The sequence below is a fragment of the Nematolebias whitei genome, chromosome 9 (assembly GCF_014905685.2).
Source record: "Nematolebias whitei isolate Nwh7 chromosome 9, NemWhi1, whole genome shotgun sequence".
In the NCBI taxonomy this organism is placed as follows: Eukaryota; Metazoa; Chordata; class Actinopteri; order Cyprinodontiformes; family Rivulidae; genus Nematolebias; species Nematolebias whitei.
The window spans coordinates 25,202,624-25,220,928 of NC_056506.1; the positions used below are offsets into that span (position 1 = coordinate 25,202,624).

Below are 18,305 nucleotides of genomic sequence, written 5' to 3' on the forward strand. Positions count from 1 at the left end.
AAAATTTGAAACAGATACTGAAGGCCGTTGGATTACGCTTTTAACTGAAACTAATCAGTCACTTTTTTTAATCATCAACATATATGGTTACAATAACAAACAAGACAACAAGCAGTTATTTTTGACCTTAGAAGCCAAAATTGAACAAACATTACTCTCATTTCCTACTGCTAAAATTATATGGGGAGGAGATTTTAACAATGTGATGAATGATAATCTGGACAGATTGCCCTCAAAGAATCAAACAACAACTGAATTACATCATATCTGTGATAGATTAGGACTTATTGATATTTGGAGATCTAAAAATTTGGATAAAACTTCCTACACATGGAACAACAAAGACAGAACTCAACAGTCACGCATAGATTTTTGGCTTATTTCCTCAGATTTAGAAGACAACGTGACCGATGCCTCTATTGAACCAACAATACTGACAGATCACAAAGCTATCACAATTAAAATAGATGCAAACACTGACAGACATGGTCACAATAAAGACTACTGGAAATTAAATAACTCCTTATTAAAAAATGAAGAATTTAAAACTGAAGTAATTAAACTTATTAATAAATATTGGACTCAAGCAAATTTAACAAAATACTTTTGTAAAAACTGGGAACTATTTAAATTTGAAATTAGAAAAATGGCAATTAGAATAGGCAAAAAACTTGCCCAAAAGAAAAAAGAAAAAGAATCCCAAATAATAGATGCAATTTTAAGAATATCAAAAAAAACAGATGTATCTGAAGAGGACTCCAAAGAACTTTCAACACTACAACTAGAACTGGATCAGCTCTATGAGGACAAAGCCAGAGGAGCTTTTGTGAGGTCCAGAAAAAAATGGTTAGAACAAGGAGAAAAGTGCTCCAAATATTTTTTCAACCTGGAGAAGAGAAACTTTGAACAATCATTTATTGGAAAGCTTAAAATTAACAATATGATTTGTGATAATGAGCAAGTTATTTCAAACTATGTTTCAAACTTTTATCAAAACTTATACTCAGAAAATTTAGAAGATGAAGGAAGAATGGACGCATTTCTAAGAGAACATGAAATGGATACCATCAAGATTGATGATGACTTTAAAAGAGATTGTGATAAAGAAATTAATCTAAAGGAAGTTCAGGACTCTATATGCTCTCTTAAGGATAATAAATCCCCTGGCAACGATGGCATAAGTAGTGAATTCTATAAACAGTTTGCAGGAGAACTGGCCCCTTTTTTAAAAAATATGTTTGAAGAGTCAATACTGAGAGGTGAATTAGCCCCAACTCTCCAGCAGGGATTGATTAAGCTCATCCCTAAACCCAAAAAAGATCATTTGAGTATTGAAAACTGGAGACCAATTAGTCTTTTAAACAATGACGCTAAAATATACGCAGTTATCTTTGCCAAGCGACTGAAATTAGGTTTAAATGATATTATTAGTGAAGAACAATCTGGATTTATGCCTGGAAGAAACATTAGCAACAATATTCGTCTAATATTGGACATGATTGACTACAATGATTTTATTCCTGATGAAAGCTTTATTCTGTTTATCGACTTCTACAAAGCGTTTGATACCATAAGTCATAAATTTATGTTCAAGTCTATTAAACATTTTGGATTTGGAGATTTTTTTTCCAAAGCTATTAATACCCTGTACCAGGGCTGTAACAGCTCGGTCAAGCTGGCACATGGGACAACGAGAAGGTTTAATATCAATCGAGGTATCAGGCAAGGATGCCCTCTAAGCCCATTCTTATTTCTTCTGGTTACACAAATTATGTCTATACATGTAAAAAAAGGTCAATTCCAAGGCATCTTAACTCTAGATAGACACTTCACATTATCACAGCTGGCTGATGATACTGCGTTATTTATCGCTAATGTAAATGAAGTGAGGAATGCAGTTGACTGTATCCAGGAATTCTCTTCCGTATCAGGTCTAAAAATGAATCTTAATAAATCTGTTCTGTTCCCACTAAAAGACTGCACACTTTCTGAAATTAATGATATTCCTGTCAAAGAGCAATTTACATACTTAGGAGTGAATATTGAAAAGAATCAAAATTTGCGTAGCAGCTCAAACTTTGGCCCTATTATACAACAAATAACAACAAAATTTAACATGTGGCTAATGAGGGACCTGTCATTAAATGGTAGGGTACTACTGTCAAAAGCTGAGGGAATATCTAGATCTGTATATACTTCCTTATCATTAGAGATGCCAAAAGATGTATGCAAAAAATTAGATAAAACATTATTTGACTTTATATGGAAACATAAATGCCATTACTTAAAAAAAGATATTCTCTGTAATAATAAAACATTTGGAGGTCTAGATGTCCTAAGTTTTGAAATGCTAAATAATTCCTTTAAAATTAAATGGTTAACTAACTTATTAAAAGGGAAAGATACGCTTTGGAACACTTTCCCCAACCATATTTTTAATCAGATAGGAGGAATCCAATTTTTATTAAAATGTGATTATAAAATTGAAAAATTACCTATTAAGTTATCGAGATTTCACCAACAAGCTCTCCTGTCTTGGAAACTTGCCTACAAACACAACTTCTCCCCAACTACATATTGCATTTGGAACAATGGGAATATTTTATATAAGAACAAGTCGCTTTACTACAAAAATTGGATGGAAAATGGAATTATGCTTGTACAACAACTATTAAATGATAATGGAACCTTTATGACATACACTGAATTTCTGACTAGACTTAAAATTCCTGTAACACCTAAAGAGTATGCTGTAGTTTTTGATGCTCTACCAAAATCTATGAGGCAGCTCTTCAAAGGAACAAAAGTGAACAATTTGCCTAGAGACCAACTTAGAAGCCCCGTAATGCTGGATGGAATCGATGTAACAAAAAAAACATGCTCCAACAAACTCATAAGAACTTGTCTGCAGAAGATCACTCTGCCTCCTGGTAGATTTTTCTGGTCTTCCATATTTGAAGGAGTTAACTGGAAGCAGATGTGGTTAAATTGGGAAAAATTTTGCATAACAAACAAAGTTAAAGAGGTTTCATATAAAATTATTCATAATGTATATCCTGTTAAAAAAACACTGGAAAGATTTAAACTTGACATTGACTATTCTTGTACATTCTGTGAACTACACATAGAAACGATTTCTCATTTATTCTATCAATGTGTTCATACAATCTCATTCTGGAGAGATGTGCAACAATTCATACAGCAAAAAACTGGACAAATAATTCAGCTTACAGAGAAAGACATTATACTATGCTTTGAAGACAAAGGCACGAATAAAGACTTGTTGTACTTCACCCAACTTCTACTTCTCCTGGGAAAGTTTCACATTCACAAGAAAAAATGGTCCAACTCCAAACCAAACATAACCCATTTCAGCAAAGAACTTCTTCAATACATCACCTCAATTAATGGACTGGAAAACCAAAAGGCAATGAAAACCATCTCAACTCTGGAAAAGCTTAATGTGAATTTAAACTCTGTATAAATTGTAAATATAATTTCATGGTTTTTTATGTTTTGTACTAGAATATTATCTCTTTTACATTAATATCTATACCCCTGGCAAACAGATGTTTGTAATGTGTGATTAAAATCTTTAATAAAAAAAAAAAAAAAAAAAAAAAAAAAAAAAAAAAAAAAAAAAAAAACCAATAACCGTATTCCGTTTTTGTCAGCCGGAAAAATTTCCGGCCAGAACGACCGGATTGGGAAAAGTTCAAGGTTTAAGTGTTTGCCATGCCCTGATATGGGAAAAGTCCCCTAAAATAGTGGACGACCTGTCAGAAGAATATATGTTTAAATATTAATAAGCGATGACTGTAAGCATAACTGTACAGTAGAGACACGCGAAATACCCGCGATCACTTTTTGCTTCAAACGGACTGTTAACCCCGCCCACGTGGTGCGCCACTTTTTCAGCCGGAGAATAAAGCTGCTGGTTCCCATCGGTCGGTGCTGTCGCTTTAAGAAATCATCTGACGGAACCGAAGGAAAACCCGAAGGAGGAAGCAGGAAGTTCGACTCGGAAGAAGCCTCAGCAAGTAAACAAAGAGTCAAGAAAGACGCTAAAGACAAAAAACAAACTTTCACAAGTTTTCTTCTTGCAATGGCTGGCATTAAAGGTAACACATTTTGACATTAATGGACTGGAAGTTCAATGTGACGTTTTGTCGTTTGTTAGCCTTCTTTAAATTAATTGGAAACATTTGCTAAATCATATCCAGGCACGCAAATCGAATTATAACCAAGACGTGCTTTCACGGTGGTTTTATTAACGTGTTTACAGGTTTTGATCTCATCTTTGTATCAGGTTGTCGTACATATACTTTAGTTTTTAGTTGCACAGTAACAACCCTGCCTTACATGTGAGTAACTAATATATTTTTATATATTAATATTTTTTTTAGCTCTGGTTGGTTTGTCATTTAGTGGAGCTATTGGACTGACATTCCTCCTGCTGGGCTGTGCGCTGGAAGACTATGGGTAAGTGTAGGTTTATGTTCTTATATGTGTGTATTAATATAAAAAGTATGTTTAACATCATTGTTTTGGGATGTAACTGGGACCACAATTTGGTTCCACCTCATGTACCATGTGATGCGAATGAAAGTCACCGTGAACCTTGAATTATGATCATGAAAGAACTGGTTTAATTTGAGAATCCACAGCTTTGGCCTGTAGTTGGTTATTAAAGAGGTATAAATAACAGAAGCTATTCAACTTTCAGGACCTCTACAGGTGATGTTTCTAGTGGGACTGTAGATTTATAGGAGGTGTACATGAAAAAAAAATGTTCAGAGGTAAATAGACATTTGAACTGGTCTTCAAGTTGAGAAGGATATTCTTTTATTATTAGAACTGGTAATCCTCTAACAGAACAGTTCTTACACTATTTTTATTTTTTGATACTTCTATCTGTTATCTTGAGCATGGCTAGATTTTATATTTAGAAATGACCCAACCCCTTCTCACTGTATTTGTACGTTTTTTTCTTAGCGTATACTGGCCGCTGTTTGTTCTGATTTTCTACGTTTTGAGCCCCATCCCAACCTTCATATCCAGACGCCTCAGTGATGACGATTCCTCGAGCAACGCGTGCAGAGAGCTGGCCTACTTCTTAACCACTGGCATTGTGGTGTCGTCTTTTGGGCTTCCTATCATCTTAGCTCGAACTAGCACCGTAAGTTCTCTTTACCTTGTAGTATTTAAAGTTGGTTTTCACATGGTCAGCATAGAAATACATTTTATTTTCGTCTACAGAATCCTTTGCAGTTATATCATAGACTAATGGTCTTTTTGGTCACGGTAGCATTTTGTTCTTACATGTGAGCAGACAGTTCACCAGCAACTTGCCACAGTTTTTCAGAATGTTATCATAGGGTAGCATGCTATTGTATAATGTTGTTGCATGATAGTTCATTCATTCATTCAACCTTTATTTAAACAGATTAGTCACACTGAGCCTAAAAGACTCATTTTCAAGTGAGACCTGTTTGGACAGACAAAAAAGTGGTAAAATAGACACATGTAGGAATTGGAGGCGAAAAAATTCCTATCAGACTTTTTTTTTTTCCTGCCTGAGAAATAAAAACCTCTAATATTAAAAAAAACACCTCGCACAAACAAGCACATAGTGACATAGACGTTCTGCAGACGGGGGAGCCGAGAGCGGTCAACAACGCTTATAGATGCTCTTGAGGTCACTGTAATCAGTCAATGTCCTCAGGTGAAATCCATAAACATTCTCGAGGTATGTCGAGGAATGGCCAAGAATAACGTCTATGAGAATCCAAGAGTCCTGAAATGATGGCACAAAGTTTATTCAGCTGGTTTCATCGGGTTATCAGTTGGAAATTCCTCAGGGAGGGGGTGGTGAGCGTCAGATTACATGTTCTCCAGGCGAATTCAGATAAGATGGCCTTCAAGGCCAGACAAGGGAACCAAATTCAGATAAACACACAGTTGTTTTGGGGACAGGCAGAACTTAATGACATCTACCTTGAGTCTGTGTTGGTCCACTCAGTTCTGAAATGTCCAAAATACATGGCCACACCAATGGAACATACCTGAGTAAAATCCCCAAGATCTGATCCATTCTGCCCAAAGCATTTGAGTCCGGGTACTCGAGACACGAACCAAGCCATCATAAAGGCAAGCAGCGTGATCGGGTCCAAATTTACTGCCGACAACTTCCTTGATCGATTGATAAAACCAGCAACCAGCCGAATCCAAAAAGCAAGAACCAGTTATCGAAAATCCAATTAAATATGCGTCCTTAAAATCTACAAATGGCAACAGAGATAGACACATCATCAAGTCTTCCAAGTCGATGAGATATCCAGCTGCGTGCGTGCCAACAGGGCAAATTAGCTCGCCTAAAGCCTGTCTTCTCTGAAGAAATGTTGTAAATTGAGTTGAGGGACCAACTGATCAAAAAGTCCATAATTATGGTTCAGAAGAAATGTAAGAGAGGTTCAGAAGCAGTTTCACAGACAGAGCAGCAAAGCGGAGAGGGAGGGGAGAAGCATCCGATCTCGGCAAGAGCAAGTGGTGAATGCAACAGTAGTTGTTAAGACTAGGGGTTGAACGAGTATATAATTTTTAAACTCGACATTAACATAATAAAACCCGAGTAGAACTTGAGCATTTGATAACGTCATAGATCTCAAGATACAAAAATAAATAAATAAATAAAACCGCAAAAAAAAAAGTAATTATTTACAAAAAAAAAAGACCAGCAAAACATTGGGAGTGTATATTATGCTCCTACCATTTATCATACTGCAAATAAGTCACAGGAAAAACAAAACTATTAGTTATTATTATTAAACTGCAAACGTGAAGAAACGTGCAGCACATCAAAAACGAAACTTAAACCGAAACTGGTTCGGTGGATTGGACCCGGTGTTACACCATACTCTGTGACCTGCAACAGTGCAACACCGCCCCCTACGGTCATACGGTGGTCACATAATATGACGTCTCTACGGATACTCGATGCTAAATTTTTAACCTCGATAGATGTCCTAGCAATCGATTTGTGTATGTTAATGCCCTAGTTAAGACGTATATATGTTATATATATATTTGATGTTTAAAAGTCTGCATGCATGCAAAATTTTGGGGCATTACCAAGAAATCTGTGGCCACTTGGCATTGCTGGAGCTCAAGCTACAAATGTTGGTTTTAGAAAAATAGGATACTTTGTGACCTTATTATCTTTAGCCATGTATTTCATTGTGACATGAAAGCACAAGGCAAATACCGAAAAGTGACTCACTGCCTGACATTAAATCAGACTAAACCTTTTCTGCTTGAGGTCATTTAGGATTACCAATGTTATTTTCATTCGTTAAATGCATAAATAATAAAGAAAATTATTTTTTAATGAGTTTTTAATTTAACTTTTTTCAAAGTTACAACTTTCTACAAGTTTTCTTTAGTATTTGGTGGCATTGCCTTTAAACTATGACTTGGCTCAAATAGTTTGGGTTGACTTCCACAAGTTTCTCACAATAGTTTTCTGGAATTATGTCCCATTCCTCCAGACAGAACTGGTGAAACAGTCTGGATTGTATGTTTTTTTCATTCAACCTTTATTTAGACAGGTTAATCTCATTGAGCCATGAGGACTCATTTACAAGAGAGACCTGGTTTCAACAAAGAATGATGACAACAATGGACATCAGCGACAACAATAGACAATTGTAAAAGAGGCATACAGACTTTTTTTTTGTACAAATTAAAATAAGATGGCAATAAAGTAGCAAATACAGCTAGATTATAAGGCAAAGTAGAAAACTAAAAACAGGAACATGTCTGCATTGGTCCTTGTCAGGAGTCCAACAGATTTTTAAAGCCACTTAGAGAGGTCAATGTCTTGAGCTTCAAATCTTTCTTCTTTGTTGCTTTGCTCACACATTTTGAACTCTGCCCACAACTTTAAGCCACTTTTGACCTTTTTACATGGGCTTACTGGGGTGGACCTGTCTTTCCATTGGATGGTACCACCCGCTTTGTGCTTGGTTCGTAGGACCGACTCATCTGTAGGCCTGTCACGATGACAAATTTTGCTGGGCGATTAATTGTTTCAGAAATTATTGTTATAAATGATAATATTGTTTAATAAGAAATGTTTAATTTGTTTTGTGTGTAGTACCTTTTGTTGACCACCGGATGGCAGTATAAGACTGTTTGAACTGAAGGATGAATAGTGAGGGAGCGAGCAGCGTCTCCTAAGAATAATGGCAGGGAGGCCCCTTGACGTGACATGGGTTGTCTGTCTTCGGTTCTCAAAATGGCGGACGCTTGGTGTGGTTTGAGCTCTTTAGCATAGCATTTTTCACACAAATCTTTTAACAAAAATCAGTAAACAAGTTCTCAGCTTCTTTTTGCAGAGAAAAACTACTTTTTAGACAAAGGCACAGGTTTCAACTGTGAATTTTGGAGCTTTAACAAGACGGAGGTTTGTTCCCCGAGGTCAGCCTGTTAGCTTAGCTTCTGAGCTTAGCTGCTTTTAACGATCCAAAAACTCGATTTTGGACAGTTAAAACAGATTTTAAATAGAAAGGGAGGAGTCAGTGAAGGGAACCAGAGTTGAGCCTTTTGTCATCCAGTGTCTTCAGTAGAAAGAGAGAGACACAAACAAACGATAAAGCTGATAAATTAAAATGAGATCAATTATTTTCACTTATTATGATTAATTGATTTATTGTTTATTGCGACAGGCCTACTCGTCTGAAGTTCCATGTTGAGTGAAGACTCTGTCAGCAGACTGCAGGACATTGATTGTCCAGAGAGTAGCGTCATTCATGATCATGATGTTCAAACTATCTTTAAAACCTCACAACCACATCTTTATTTTATTTTCTCTTTACAAAACTTTATATAGTTGTTATTTTGGCTGACAAAATAATTCAAACAGAACTAGACCAAATGGACTACAGGCTCAGACCAGCGGAGAAAAGGTGGCTTGAACTAGACCACAGAATTTTTAGAAACTGTGGCAGAGGACGATGCGTATTTTGCGACTTTATATCTCATTTACTTGTTGTAGGCAAGTGCTGATGACAAAAACTTACCACCATTGAGGCAACACTCAATTTTATAGAAACCTACTGCGACTGTATAACGGAGTCAGTTGAGTCATGTTGACACTGGATGATGTAAAAATGAGAAATGTGGAGGTTGACTATTCTGTTCCTGATATTTTGTCAGATTTATTTTGATTTTTCGATGATGCCACACAAAGAAGCACCATGTTTGAGGTGTACCTTAAAATGTAGCCACAGGTGTGCCTCCAGTTAACTTAAATGTTGTTAATTAACCAATCACAAGCTTACAAAGTCATGACATCATCATTTGGGCTTTCCCAAACTGTTTAAAGATGTACTAAGTGTATGTAAACTTGTGACTTTGAAGAAAGTCATAAAATAATCTAAAAAGTTCTCTCTCAGTATTCAGGCATTTGGCAAAAAAAAATATTTTGGGAATCTAACTGACCTATGATCACCGGCCACTTCATTAGGTACACTTGTTCAGTGCTTGTTGAAGTGACTTTATATGTGGCGTGGTTGTTGGAGCCAGACGATCTGGTCGGAGTCATTCTGAAATGGCTGATCTACTGGGATTTTTACACACAACCATCTTAAAGGTTTAAAGAGGATGGTTCAAAAAAGAGGAACTATCCAGTGAGCGGCTTTTGTGTGGAAAAAATAAAGCCACAGAGTTCAAAGGAGAATGGGTTTTGTTGGAGATAACAGAAAGGCAACAGTAGCTAAAGGTTTTTCTTCTTTCGGCTGCTCCCTTCTTCAGGGGTCGCCACAACAAACTAATTTGCACGAAGACTTGGCAATCGTTTTAACATCAGATGTCCATCCTGACACAACCACAGACCATTGAGCTACCACAGCCCTCTGTGTGGAGCAGAGAGCTGCCATCTAGAGCGCCCAGGGGGAGCAGATAATGGAGTTAAGTGCCTTGCTCAAGGGCCCAGAGTGGGGCAAATGAGGGTGGAGACAGGTGTTGATGCTTTCCCGCTTTTCCCACCCACATGTTTGACGTTGTTGGTCCGGGGAGTTGAACCGGCAACCTTCTGATCACATGCCCACTTTCTCTAACCTCTGCACCACTACTCCCCCCACTGTTCCACTAATGCTGACAAAACTTAGGAGGTGTGACAGTCTCAAACAGTAAGACATAAGAATAAAATTTAAAAGTAAATGAAACACTTTTAAAAGACTAAATTAAAACTGAGATAATAATTAAAACAACGCCACAAAATATGTCAAGAAAATCAAAGATTACGTACATCAGCTAACGTTAATCAAAATGTTGGGCTGCTGTAATGAATTACATGTATATACATATACAATATATATGAAGTAGCTTAGTGTGTTTTTTGTATTAGAATTAGAAAAATTAGAAAGTTATTCATTTTGTTCTGTTACTTGAAAATTAATATGATTGAAATAATTGTTTGAAAAAAGGGGCAGATACAATAAGATGTTTTCTTCTTTCTGCTGCCTTTCATTTTAAATCTCTTGCATCTTTTTTATATTGTTATGGAATTGTTTTGTACTTTTTTTAAATTAATAAACTTTATACCATACCAATTACGAGGGGGACCCAGAAATTCAATCGCCTACAGGATTGAACGAGAAGATTATTGACAACGTGTCAGGAGGTGAACTCCTGAGGGAGAAAGTCAGCTGAAACTGCAGAGTTTGATCATGGGTGGAGATGCAGAAGCTGCGGTGACGTCAGAGGGAAGGTTTGGAGGGACGAGGGTACAGCCAGATCACGTGATACGAGAGTGTAACTTGGAAGGTCCAACAAACACTCCTATTTGGCTTGTGGAGTTTGTTTCTGGGAACTCACAACTCCTTCTTGAGTCTGGGGTCTGAGATTGTGGTCAGAATACAGGCATGTGTTTTTCACAGAGAGGCAGAAAAGGTAACTCTTGTCAGAGGGGTTTAGTGAGAATCGGTGGTCAGAAGACAGAGTAGCTAAAGTAACTACTCACTATAAACAAAGATCTGCAGGAACCATCTCTGGACACATGTCCAACCTTGGAGCAGATGGGCTACGGTACCAGAAGGCCACACCAGGTGCTGCTCCTCTTAGCTAACAACAAAAAGCTGATGCTGCTTGTCCTGATCCTGGTTCTGCTAAAGGTTTCTTCCTCGTGAGGGAGTTTTTCCTTTCCACTGTCGCCTTCATGCTCGCTCAAGATGAGAGTTCTGTGATGGAGTTAAACTCAAAGCAGTCTGCTCCTCAGATAAATAATGTTAAATTGTTATTTTTATATATGGATGTTTCTGCTCAGTGCCCTGAGATGACTTCTGTTGTGACTTGGCGCTATATAAATAAACTGAAATGAACTGAATTGATGCATACAGACTCACTAAAACTGGACAATGAGAGATTGGAAGAACATGAACAGGTCGGATGAGACTGAATTCACTGGACTCCAGTAGTCTTCACAACCACCAGATTTCAGTCCAGTTGAACACTTTTGTTATAAGTTGTGAGGGGAGACACATCCTGGATGTTCAGCTGACAAACCTGCAGCAGCCGTGTGATGCCAACTTGTCAATATGGACCAGAATCTCTGAGGATCATTTCTAACACATTGTTGAATCTAAAACGAGAAGAATTAAGTCAGTGCTGAAGGCAAAAGCGGGTCTCACCTGGTACTAGCAAGGTGTAGCTAATAAAGTGGCTAGTGAACTGAAAAGGTTAGTCTGATTTAATGTTGGTGAGAAAACCATTATTTATTCAATTCAATTCAGTTTATTTAGATAGAACCAAGTTACAACAGAAGTCCGCTCAGGACACTGAACAGAAACATTCATATGTATAAAAAGACAACCAGTAAAAGTTCTCCATGTAAAGAAGCCAACAGATTGTGTTGATTCTTCACTTCATCACAGACTCCCGTCCTGAGCAAGCACAAAGGAGACCGTGGAAAGGAAAAAATCCCTTTAACAGGAAGAAACCTCCAGCAGAACCAGGCTCAGGACGAGCGACCATCTGCTAAGACCAGCTGGGTTTGAGAGGAACAGGAAGGAGAAACAAACATAGAATGGCAGGTCCAGATGTACGTTCTTCTGGAGGAAAGACAAATAAAAATAAAAAAACATGTTAAGATAGAAATAATGACAAACAGGTAGAGTATAGCAAGCATACCAATCTGACCCTAACTATAGGATTTATCAAAAAGGAAAGTTTTAATCCCAGTCTTCAAACTGGACAATGTGTCGGCCTCATGGACAGAAACTGGAAGTTGGTTCCACAAGAGAGGAGCCTGGTAACTGAAAGATCTTCCTCCCATTCTGCTTTTGGAAACTCTAGGAACCACAAGTAAACCTGCATTCTGAGAGGGAAGTGCTCCATTTAGGAGAATATGGAACAATAAGATCTGTAATATAAGATGGAGCTAGGTTGTTGAGAGCTTTGTAGGTTAGAAGTAAGATTTTTGAACTCAGTTCTGGACTTGACAGAGCCAGTAGAGAGAAACTAAAACTGTATATTTATATACAGTGTACGTAAACATCTGGTGTCATCTGTATATGAAACCCATCTGTGGTGAATATCTTTCTAAGTATAAAATGTAATGTCTTTTGTCTACAGATCAAGTGGGGCGCCTGTGGCCTGGTGATGTCAGGAAATGTTGTCATCTTCCTCACCATCCTTGGCTTTTTCTTTGTCTTCGGAGGTGGGGACGACTTCAGCTGGGAGCAGTGGTAAAAGGTTTCTGGACAATTCACAGACAGATGGGTGAATAGTTGAACCAGCGATGCACAAAGAGGGTTGTGTTTGTCCTATTTACATTCAGGGGGTGACCCTCGTGTATAGAGAGCAGAGTTATTAATTAAACCTGTGCATTATCAAGCAGATTTTTTTAGGAGGATTAGGTTCAGCTGGTAATATGTACCATACAAATGTGCCTTATGGACCAGGGGACACTGATGCCTCACTATTCATCATGTGTATTTGAGCTTGCTTTAGTTTAACCTCTGCACGCTGACTGTTTTGCTGCCATCCAAAAAAGCAACTATTGTAATTTACACACCGCAAAGCGTACCACATTGTTTCTTTTTTGTTTTTGTTTTTCAAGATGCGTGGTTGTACTGAATTATGTCTTGCTCATTAAAAATACTTTGTGCTTTCTGAAGCTGAAAGACTAGAAAAGGTTCACACTTTCTGACAGGTAGATAAGTGATTCAAGTAAAGAGTCATTTGTATGTTATTTCCTTAGTTTTCACTTTGGCTTCAGATTTTAATGCCTTGCTTTTTGACTTTGTGCAATTGTTTACATTCTCACCAAAGATTATAGACTGCAAAAAAAAAAAAAAAACATTGTTCATCACTGAACTTCTGTGAAACAAGTAACACGATCTTTAATAACCAGCCAGATTTGTATGAACAGTCTTCAAAAAAATAGCCACGTTTATTTTAGATTAATATTTATATCAAAGACACAGATAATGACTAAAGATCAAAGTTAATATATCGAATGTTATTTTCTTCATGCTTTATGCACTTCTACAGCGAAGGGCCACTTTTGCAAGCTTGTTTGTGATTGTATGTTTTTTGCAGTCTATATTTCATTACTAGAAAAATCAACAGTTTTGTGTTTGTTATAGCTTCATATTCTGATTTTTTTTTTTATTGTTGGTAACTAATAATAATGAGATCCTGTTTTCTGCTCTTTCCATTACGACTTCATGTAAAACTGTAGTTACTGTCTTATTTGGTTTGATTTATTTCATGTTTGGTTCATTTCTGCATTAAAGGGGGAAATATCGTTTCTGTATCTGACATTTTAAAGTCATAACTCTCAAACACTAATGGCAACGCAGAAATTATTTTGTAAGGTTCTGACTTTATGTGGGTTAACATTTAATAAAATGTTCTCGTCTGTAGCAAATGCACAAACGGTTCTTTGTTGTTGTTCTTGTTCCTATGCAGTCTTAAAAAAGTGTTGAATCAGAGTTTATAAATAAAAACTTCTTCAGACTTTCAGGGGTCCCAGCGACTCTGGACATCAGGGGAAACCTAGAAAATGACTTGACATTTTCCAGACAGGAACAACTAATAGCATAAAAAATTTGGGAAAACTGGGAATTTGGGCTCTGATCTGGTGATTAAAAGAGGATCTTCCCAGTATTAAAACATGTACATTTATTAATGCTAGTATAGTATCAATGAGTCCATGCTCTGCTTCTAGAGTGTATAAGACATGTATCCTTACCAGAGCCGGGCCATGTGGGCAAACGCTAAGGATGCCAAGTATAACTTTCTTTTACTAAAACTAACAGGTAATATTATTTTATGATATGAAAAAATATATATATGTATAGCCTCATAGCAAAGCATATTAAATACTACTACTGTTAACAATAATACTTTGCTTTACTTCACTCTTCCACTATTTAGACTGTACATGCTCATGTGCACATCACTTTCTGGGCGTGTACACAGGAATATAAGAGAACTTCATAACTTTGTTATTATGATGTAACTAATTTATTTAGTAACATGACTAATTACATAAAAGCATATATTAGTGAAGACCTACGCATGTGTTGGATTGAATGTACATTGTACTATAAAGATTTTACAACATTTTATCTGGGTGGTTGCTTTGGTAAGCAGAATTGTCACTGGTTATGAAGACAACTTGTTCTGTGTTACCTAGCTGGTATATTTCTCAGGGTGGCCTGCTGTGTTACTACGTAAAGGTTGTATGGTATAGTATATTGTGTATAAAGTACAATAAGATGCAGTGAAGACACTCGTGGTGCCCGGTGTGTTAAAAGAAAACGAAACAGAGATAATGCAAGTTTAAAGTCTGATCTCAGATAAATATCAGCTTAAAGTCTAGCTGTAAATCAAAGTTCCACCTTCATAATATACTGATTTTATGTTTTATTAATACTAAGAATTGAGTCAAATGCACTTCAAATGGATGGAGAATGCAAAGTTTTGAGTAGATTATTAAAACGTATTCTGGGGAGGCATGCTCCCGGAAAAAGTTTGCTGCACCATGTTGCACATAAGATAATATGCTTTAATATCCACTCATCTAATTTCATACATGTATGAGTTGTTCATCGTGTGTGTGTCCAGTGTGTGTCCAGTGTGTACAACAATAGTTTTCACATCATTAACAGTGTCCCAGCGTCACCTCTAAGTGTCGCCAATGGACCAGTAACCATAGAAACTTGCTTCTCCAGCCATGAAGTTGGTGTGGGGCTGCGCACGTGTCCATGGTAAATTTCTTCTTGATACGTCTAAAGTTTTGCATGAAAAGGGCTGTTTTTGTGCATACACACCCTTTGCACATGAGGCCCCAGGTGCTCACTAATCTATATAGGTGTCCCTCTTTGCCATCAGTAGATGTTGACAGGTATGATGTAAGCTTTTGATATTTTGTTGTTAACTTGTTATTTTGTAGTTACTTGTTTCAGTTGGACAGCAGTATCAGAGACAAAGCCATGTAGTCTATTGTGTGAGTGTATGTACAAATGTAAATTGGCAGTGAGATGTAGAAAATGATGCAGGGGGCACCACCAAAAACATGCCTAGGGTCCCAAATTGTCCAGGGCTGGCACTGGGCCTTAGGCTATGGTGGTATTTTAGTTCCTCATGCTATACAGTATAATTAATTATTAGGAATGATTGCCATAGACTACAATGTATTTACTCATTTAATTTAATAATAATTTAACATTATTTATTTGAGGAGCAGACTGCTTTGAGTTTAACTCCATCACAGAACTCTCATCTTGAGCAAGCATGAAGGCGACAGTGGAAAGAAAAACTCCCTCATGAGGAAGAAACCTTTAGCTGAACCAGACTCAGGACAAGTAGTTATCTGCTTCAACTGGCTGGTCTTTTTTTTTTCCTCACATTGACTTCATATCATAATGTCACCGTGGTGTTGGCTTATGTGCAGCTCTGAGTTGTTGATCAGATGAAATAATTAGCTGATCATCATCAGCGTGATCAGATCTAAAGCAGCAATTGTTTTACAGTTTGCTGCTCTGGAGCATACAGGTGTGAGTTAACACAATGTCAAGGTGAAAAGGCTTAAACAATGAGGTTAGAAAAAAACAATTGTTGCTGCCCATCAAAACTATTTGGATGTTTTTATTCTACGAAGATCAAATATTTTTCACCGAGTTAAGACACCCGCCAACCTGCTTCCCCTAATCTGCCAGTGGACCACAAGACTTCTGGAACAATGTGTTTTGAAAGGATGAGACCAAAGTAAAGATGAGTAATCTTAATGCACAGTGCAGTGACTGGAGAGAATAAAAACCAACCAGAGCAGATCAGCACATGCACTTCATACCAACTGTCAGCACGGTGATGGAGGGCCGAGAAAAATTGTGAAAATATTTTATCTCTGTAAAAAAAAATCCAAATAGTTTAGAAATTACCCAGATTGATGGACAGAAACAGTAGTTTTTCTAAGCTCATTGCTTAAGTCTTTTCATCTTGACATTGTCTTAACTATGCTCCAGAGCAGCAAGCTGATAACTGCTGCTTTTATAGAGCTGATCACACTGATGATAGCTAATTATTACATCTGATCAGCATCTCAGAGCTGTGAAGTCTTCTGCAGGCCAAAGGATTCTAGAGTGGGAGGCCACTGGCCCAACAGTTGAAGCTTGGACCAAACTGGATCATGATGCAACAGGACAATGATCCCAAACACAGCAGCTAATAAGAGCTAATTAATAAATAAAATAATTGAGGTGCTGCAACAGTCCAGTCAAAGTCCAGAACCTCAGACTAATAAAAATGTGGGCCCTTCAGAGAACTGAGCAGAAACCAATGCCTGCAGACCTGAATGAACTGAAGCAACGTTGGAAAGAAGAGTGGACCGAATTCCTCAACAACAGTCTGATAGACTGATTCTTACAGAAAAACACGACTGAGTGTTGTTTCTGCTGAGGAGGCTCAACATCATTATTTTGTTCCTATGACTCTACTTTTTGTAATGTCCATACCATACCATTTTATTTATAAAGCACTTAAAACAGCGACAAGGCCAACCAAAGTGCTGTACAGACAAAACAACAGGTAACACACAAAGCAAAATACAAAATGAGATAAATCAGAATATAGACATAAAAACGATGCAGATAATGACGACAAACCAGTGTGGAGCATACAGGATCAAAACACAGATCATCTTGTGTTGAAAGCTACTGAATAGTAGTGAGTTTTTAAATGGGACTTGAAAACCGAGAGGGAGGGGGCCTGTCTGACAAGCAGAGGTAACTCGTTCCAAAGTCTTGGTCCTGCTACTGAGAAGGCCCTGTCACCTCTGCGCTTAAGACGAGATCCTGGAACTGTGAGGAGCAACTGGTCCGCTGGTCAACTAAAATATAACATCTTGAATTGTTTAGCAGACTTGTATATACAGAATCATATAAGAAGTGTTGCCATTGTTTCTATACAATCATGAAGCATTTAATCCATCACACGTGAGATACACCCAGGTGGAGCAGTGGACAGCTGTGTAAGCACCCAGGGAGCAATTAGGGATTAGGTTTTAGCCAAGGACACCACGACATGTGGGCATGGCAGAGCGTTGAACCTGCAACCGTCTGGTCTCAAGTCGACTGCCCTCCCATTCCAGGCACAACGAGGACTTGATTATGACTTTATTTGCTCAGGTAAGAGATAATTTTAAGAGTGTAAATCTATGAAAGACAACTCGTTCTGCACAAATAAAATACCGTTTCATTTGAGAGCTTTTAGAAGCAAAGGCACTGGTGGATTCAGAATAAAGAACTCACACAGAATAAACCTCTGTGTGTTGTGGCCACCATGGGGCAGTAATAACAAAGCTGGTCAATAATAGGAACTCAAACTTATGTGAGACTACAACAAAGTGAAGATTCACATGTCTGCTGGCTTCCTTAGATAGGGAACTTTTTTATATATGTGAACGTTTCTATAAAGTGCCCTGAGACAACTTTGTTGTGAATTGTCATTATATAAATAAACTTATCGGTAATTGAATTAAATTAAACTCAGCAGTTTAAGGATGGCGTTCAGATACCATACTGAAAATTGTGTCACATAAGTCAGTAGTTTGGTCTGGGTCTTCATGCTCTGGACCTGCAAAGCTGTTTTGAATATTTTACTACAAGTGTTCCTACTCACAAGTAGTAGTAGTTAGTAATTGTAGTAGTAGTAGTAGTAGTAGTAGTAGTAGTAGTAGTAGTTGTTGTTGTAGTAGTAGTTGTAGTTGTTGTAGTTAGTAGTGTTAGTAATTGTAG

At 37.4% G+C, this 18,305-nt stretch overlaps 1 protein-coding gene across 1 annotated transcript; it reads left to right on the forward strand.

The window, feature by feature from the left end:
- The first annotated feature begins 4,105 nt into the window (after positions 1–4,105).
- LOC119414496 (leptin receptor gene-related protein) lies at positions 4,106–13,905 on the forward strand. The gene is made up of 4 exons (XM_037681590.1): positions 4,106–4,121; positions 4,407–4,482; positions 4,996–5,179; positions 12,634–13,905. Exons 1-4 carry the CDS (start codon positions 4,106–4,108, stop codon positions 12,748–12,750), a joined length of 393 nt encoding a protein of 130 aa, XP_037537518.1. The 3' UTR covers positions 12,751–13,905.
- Positions 13,906–18,305: the final 4,400 nt, after the last annotated feature.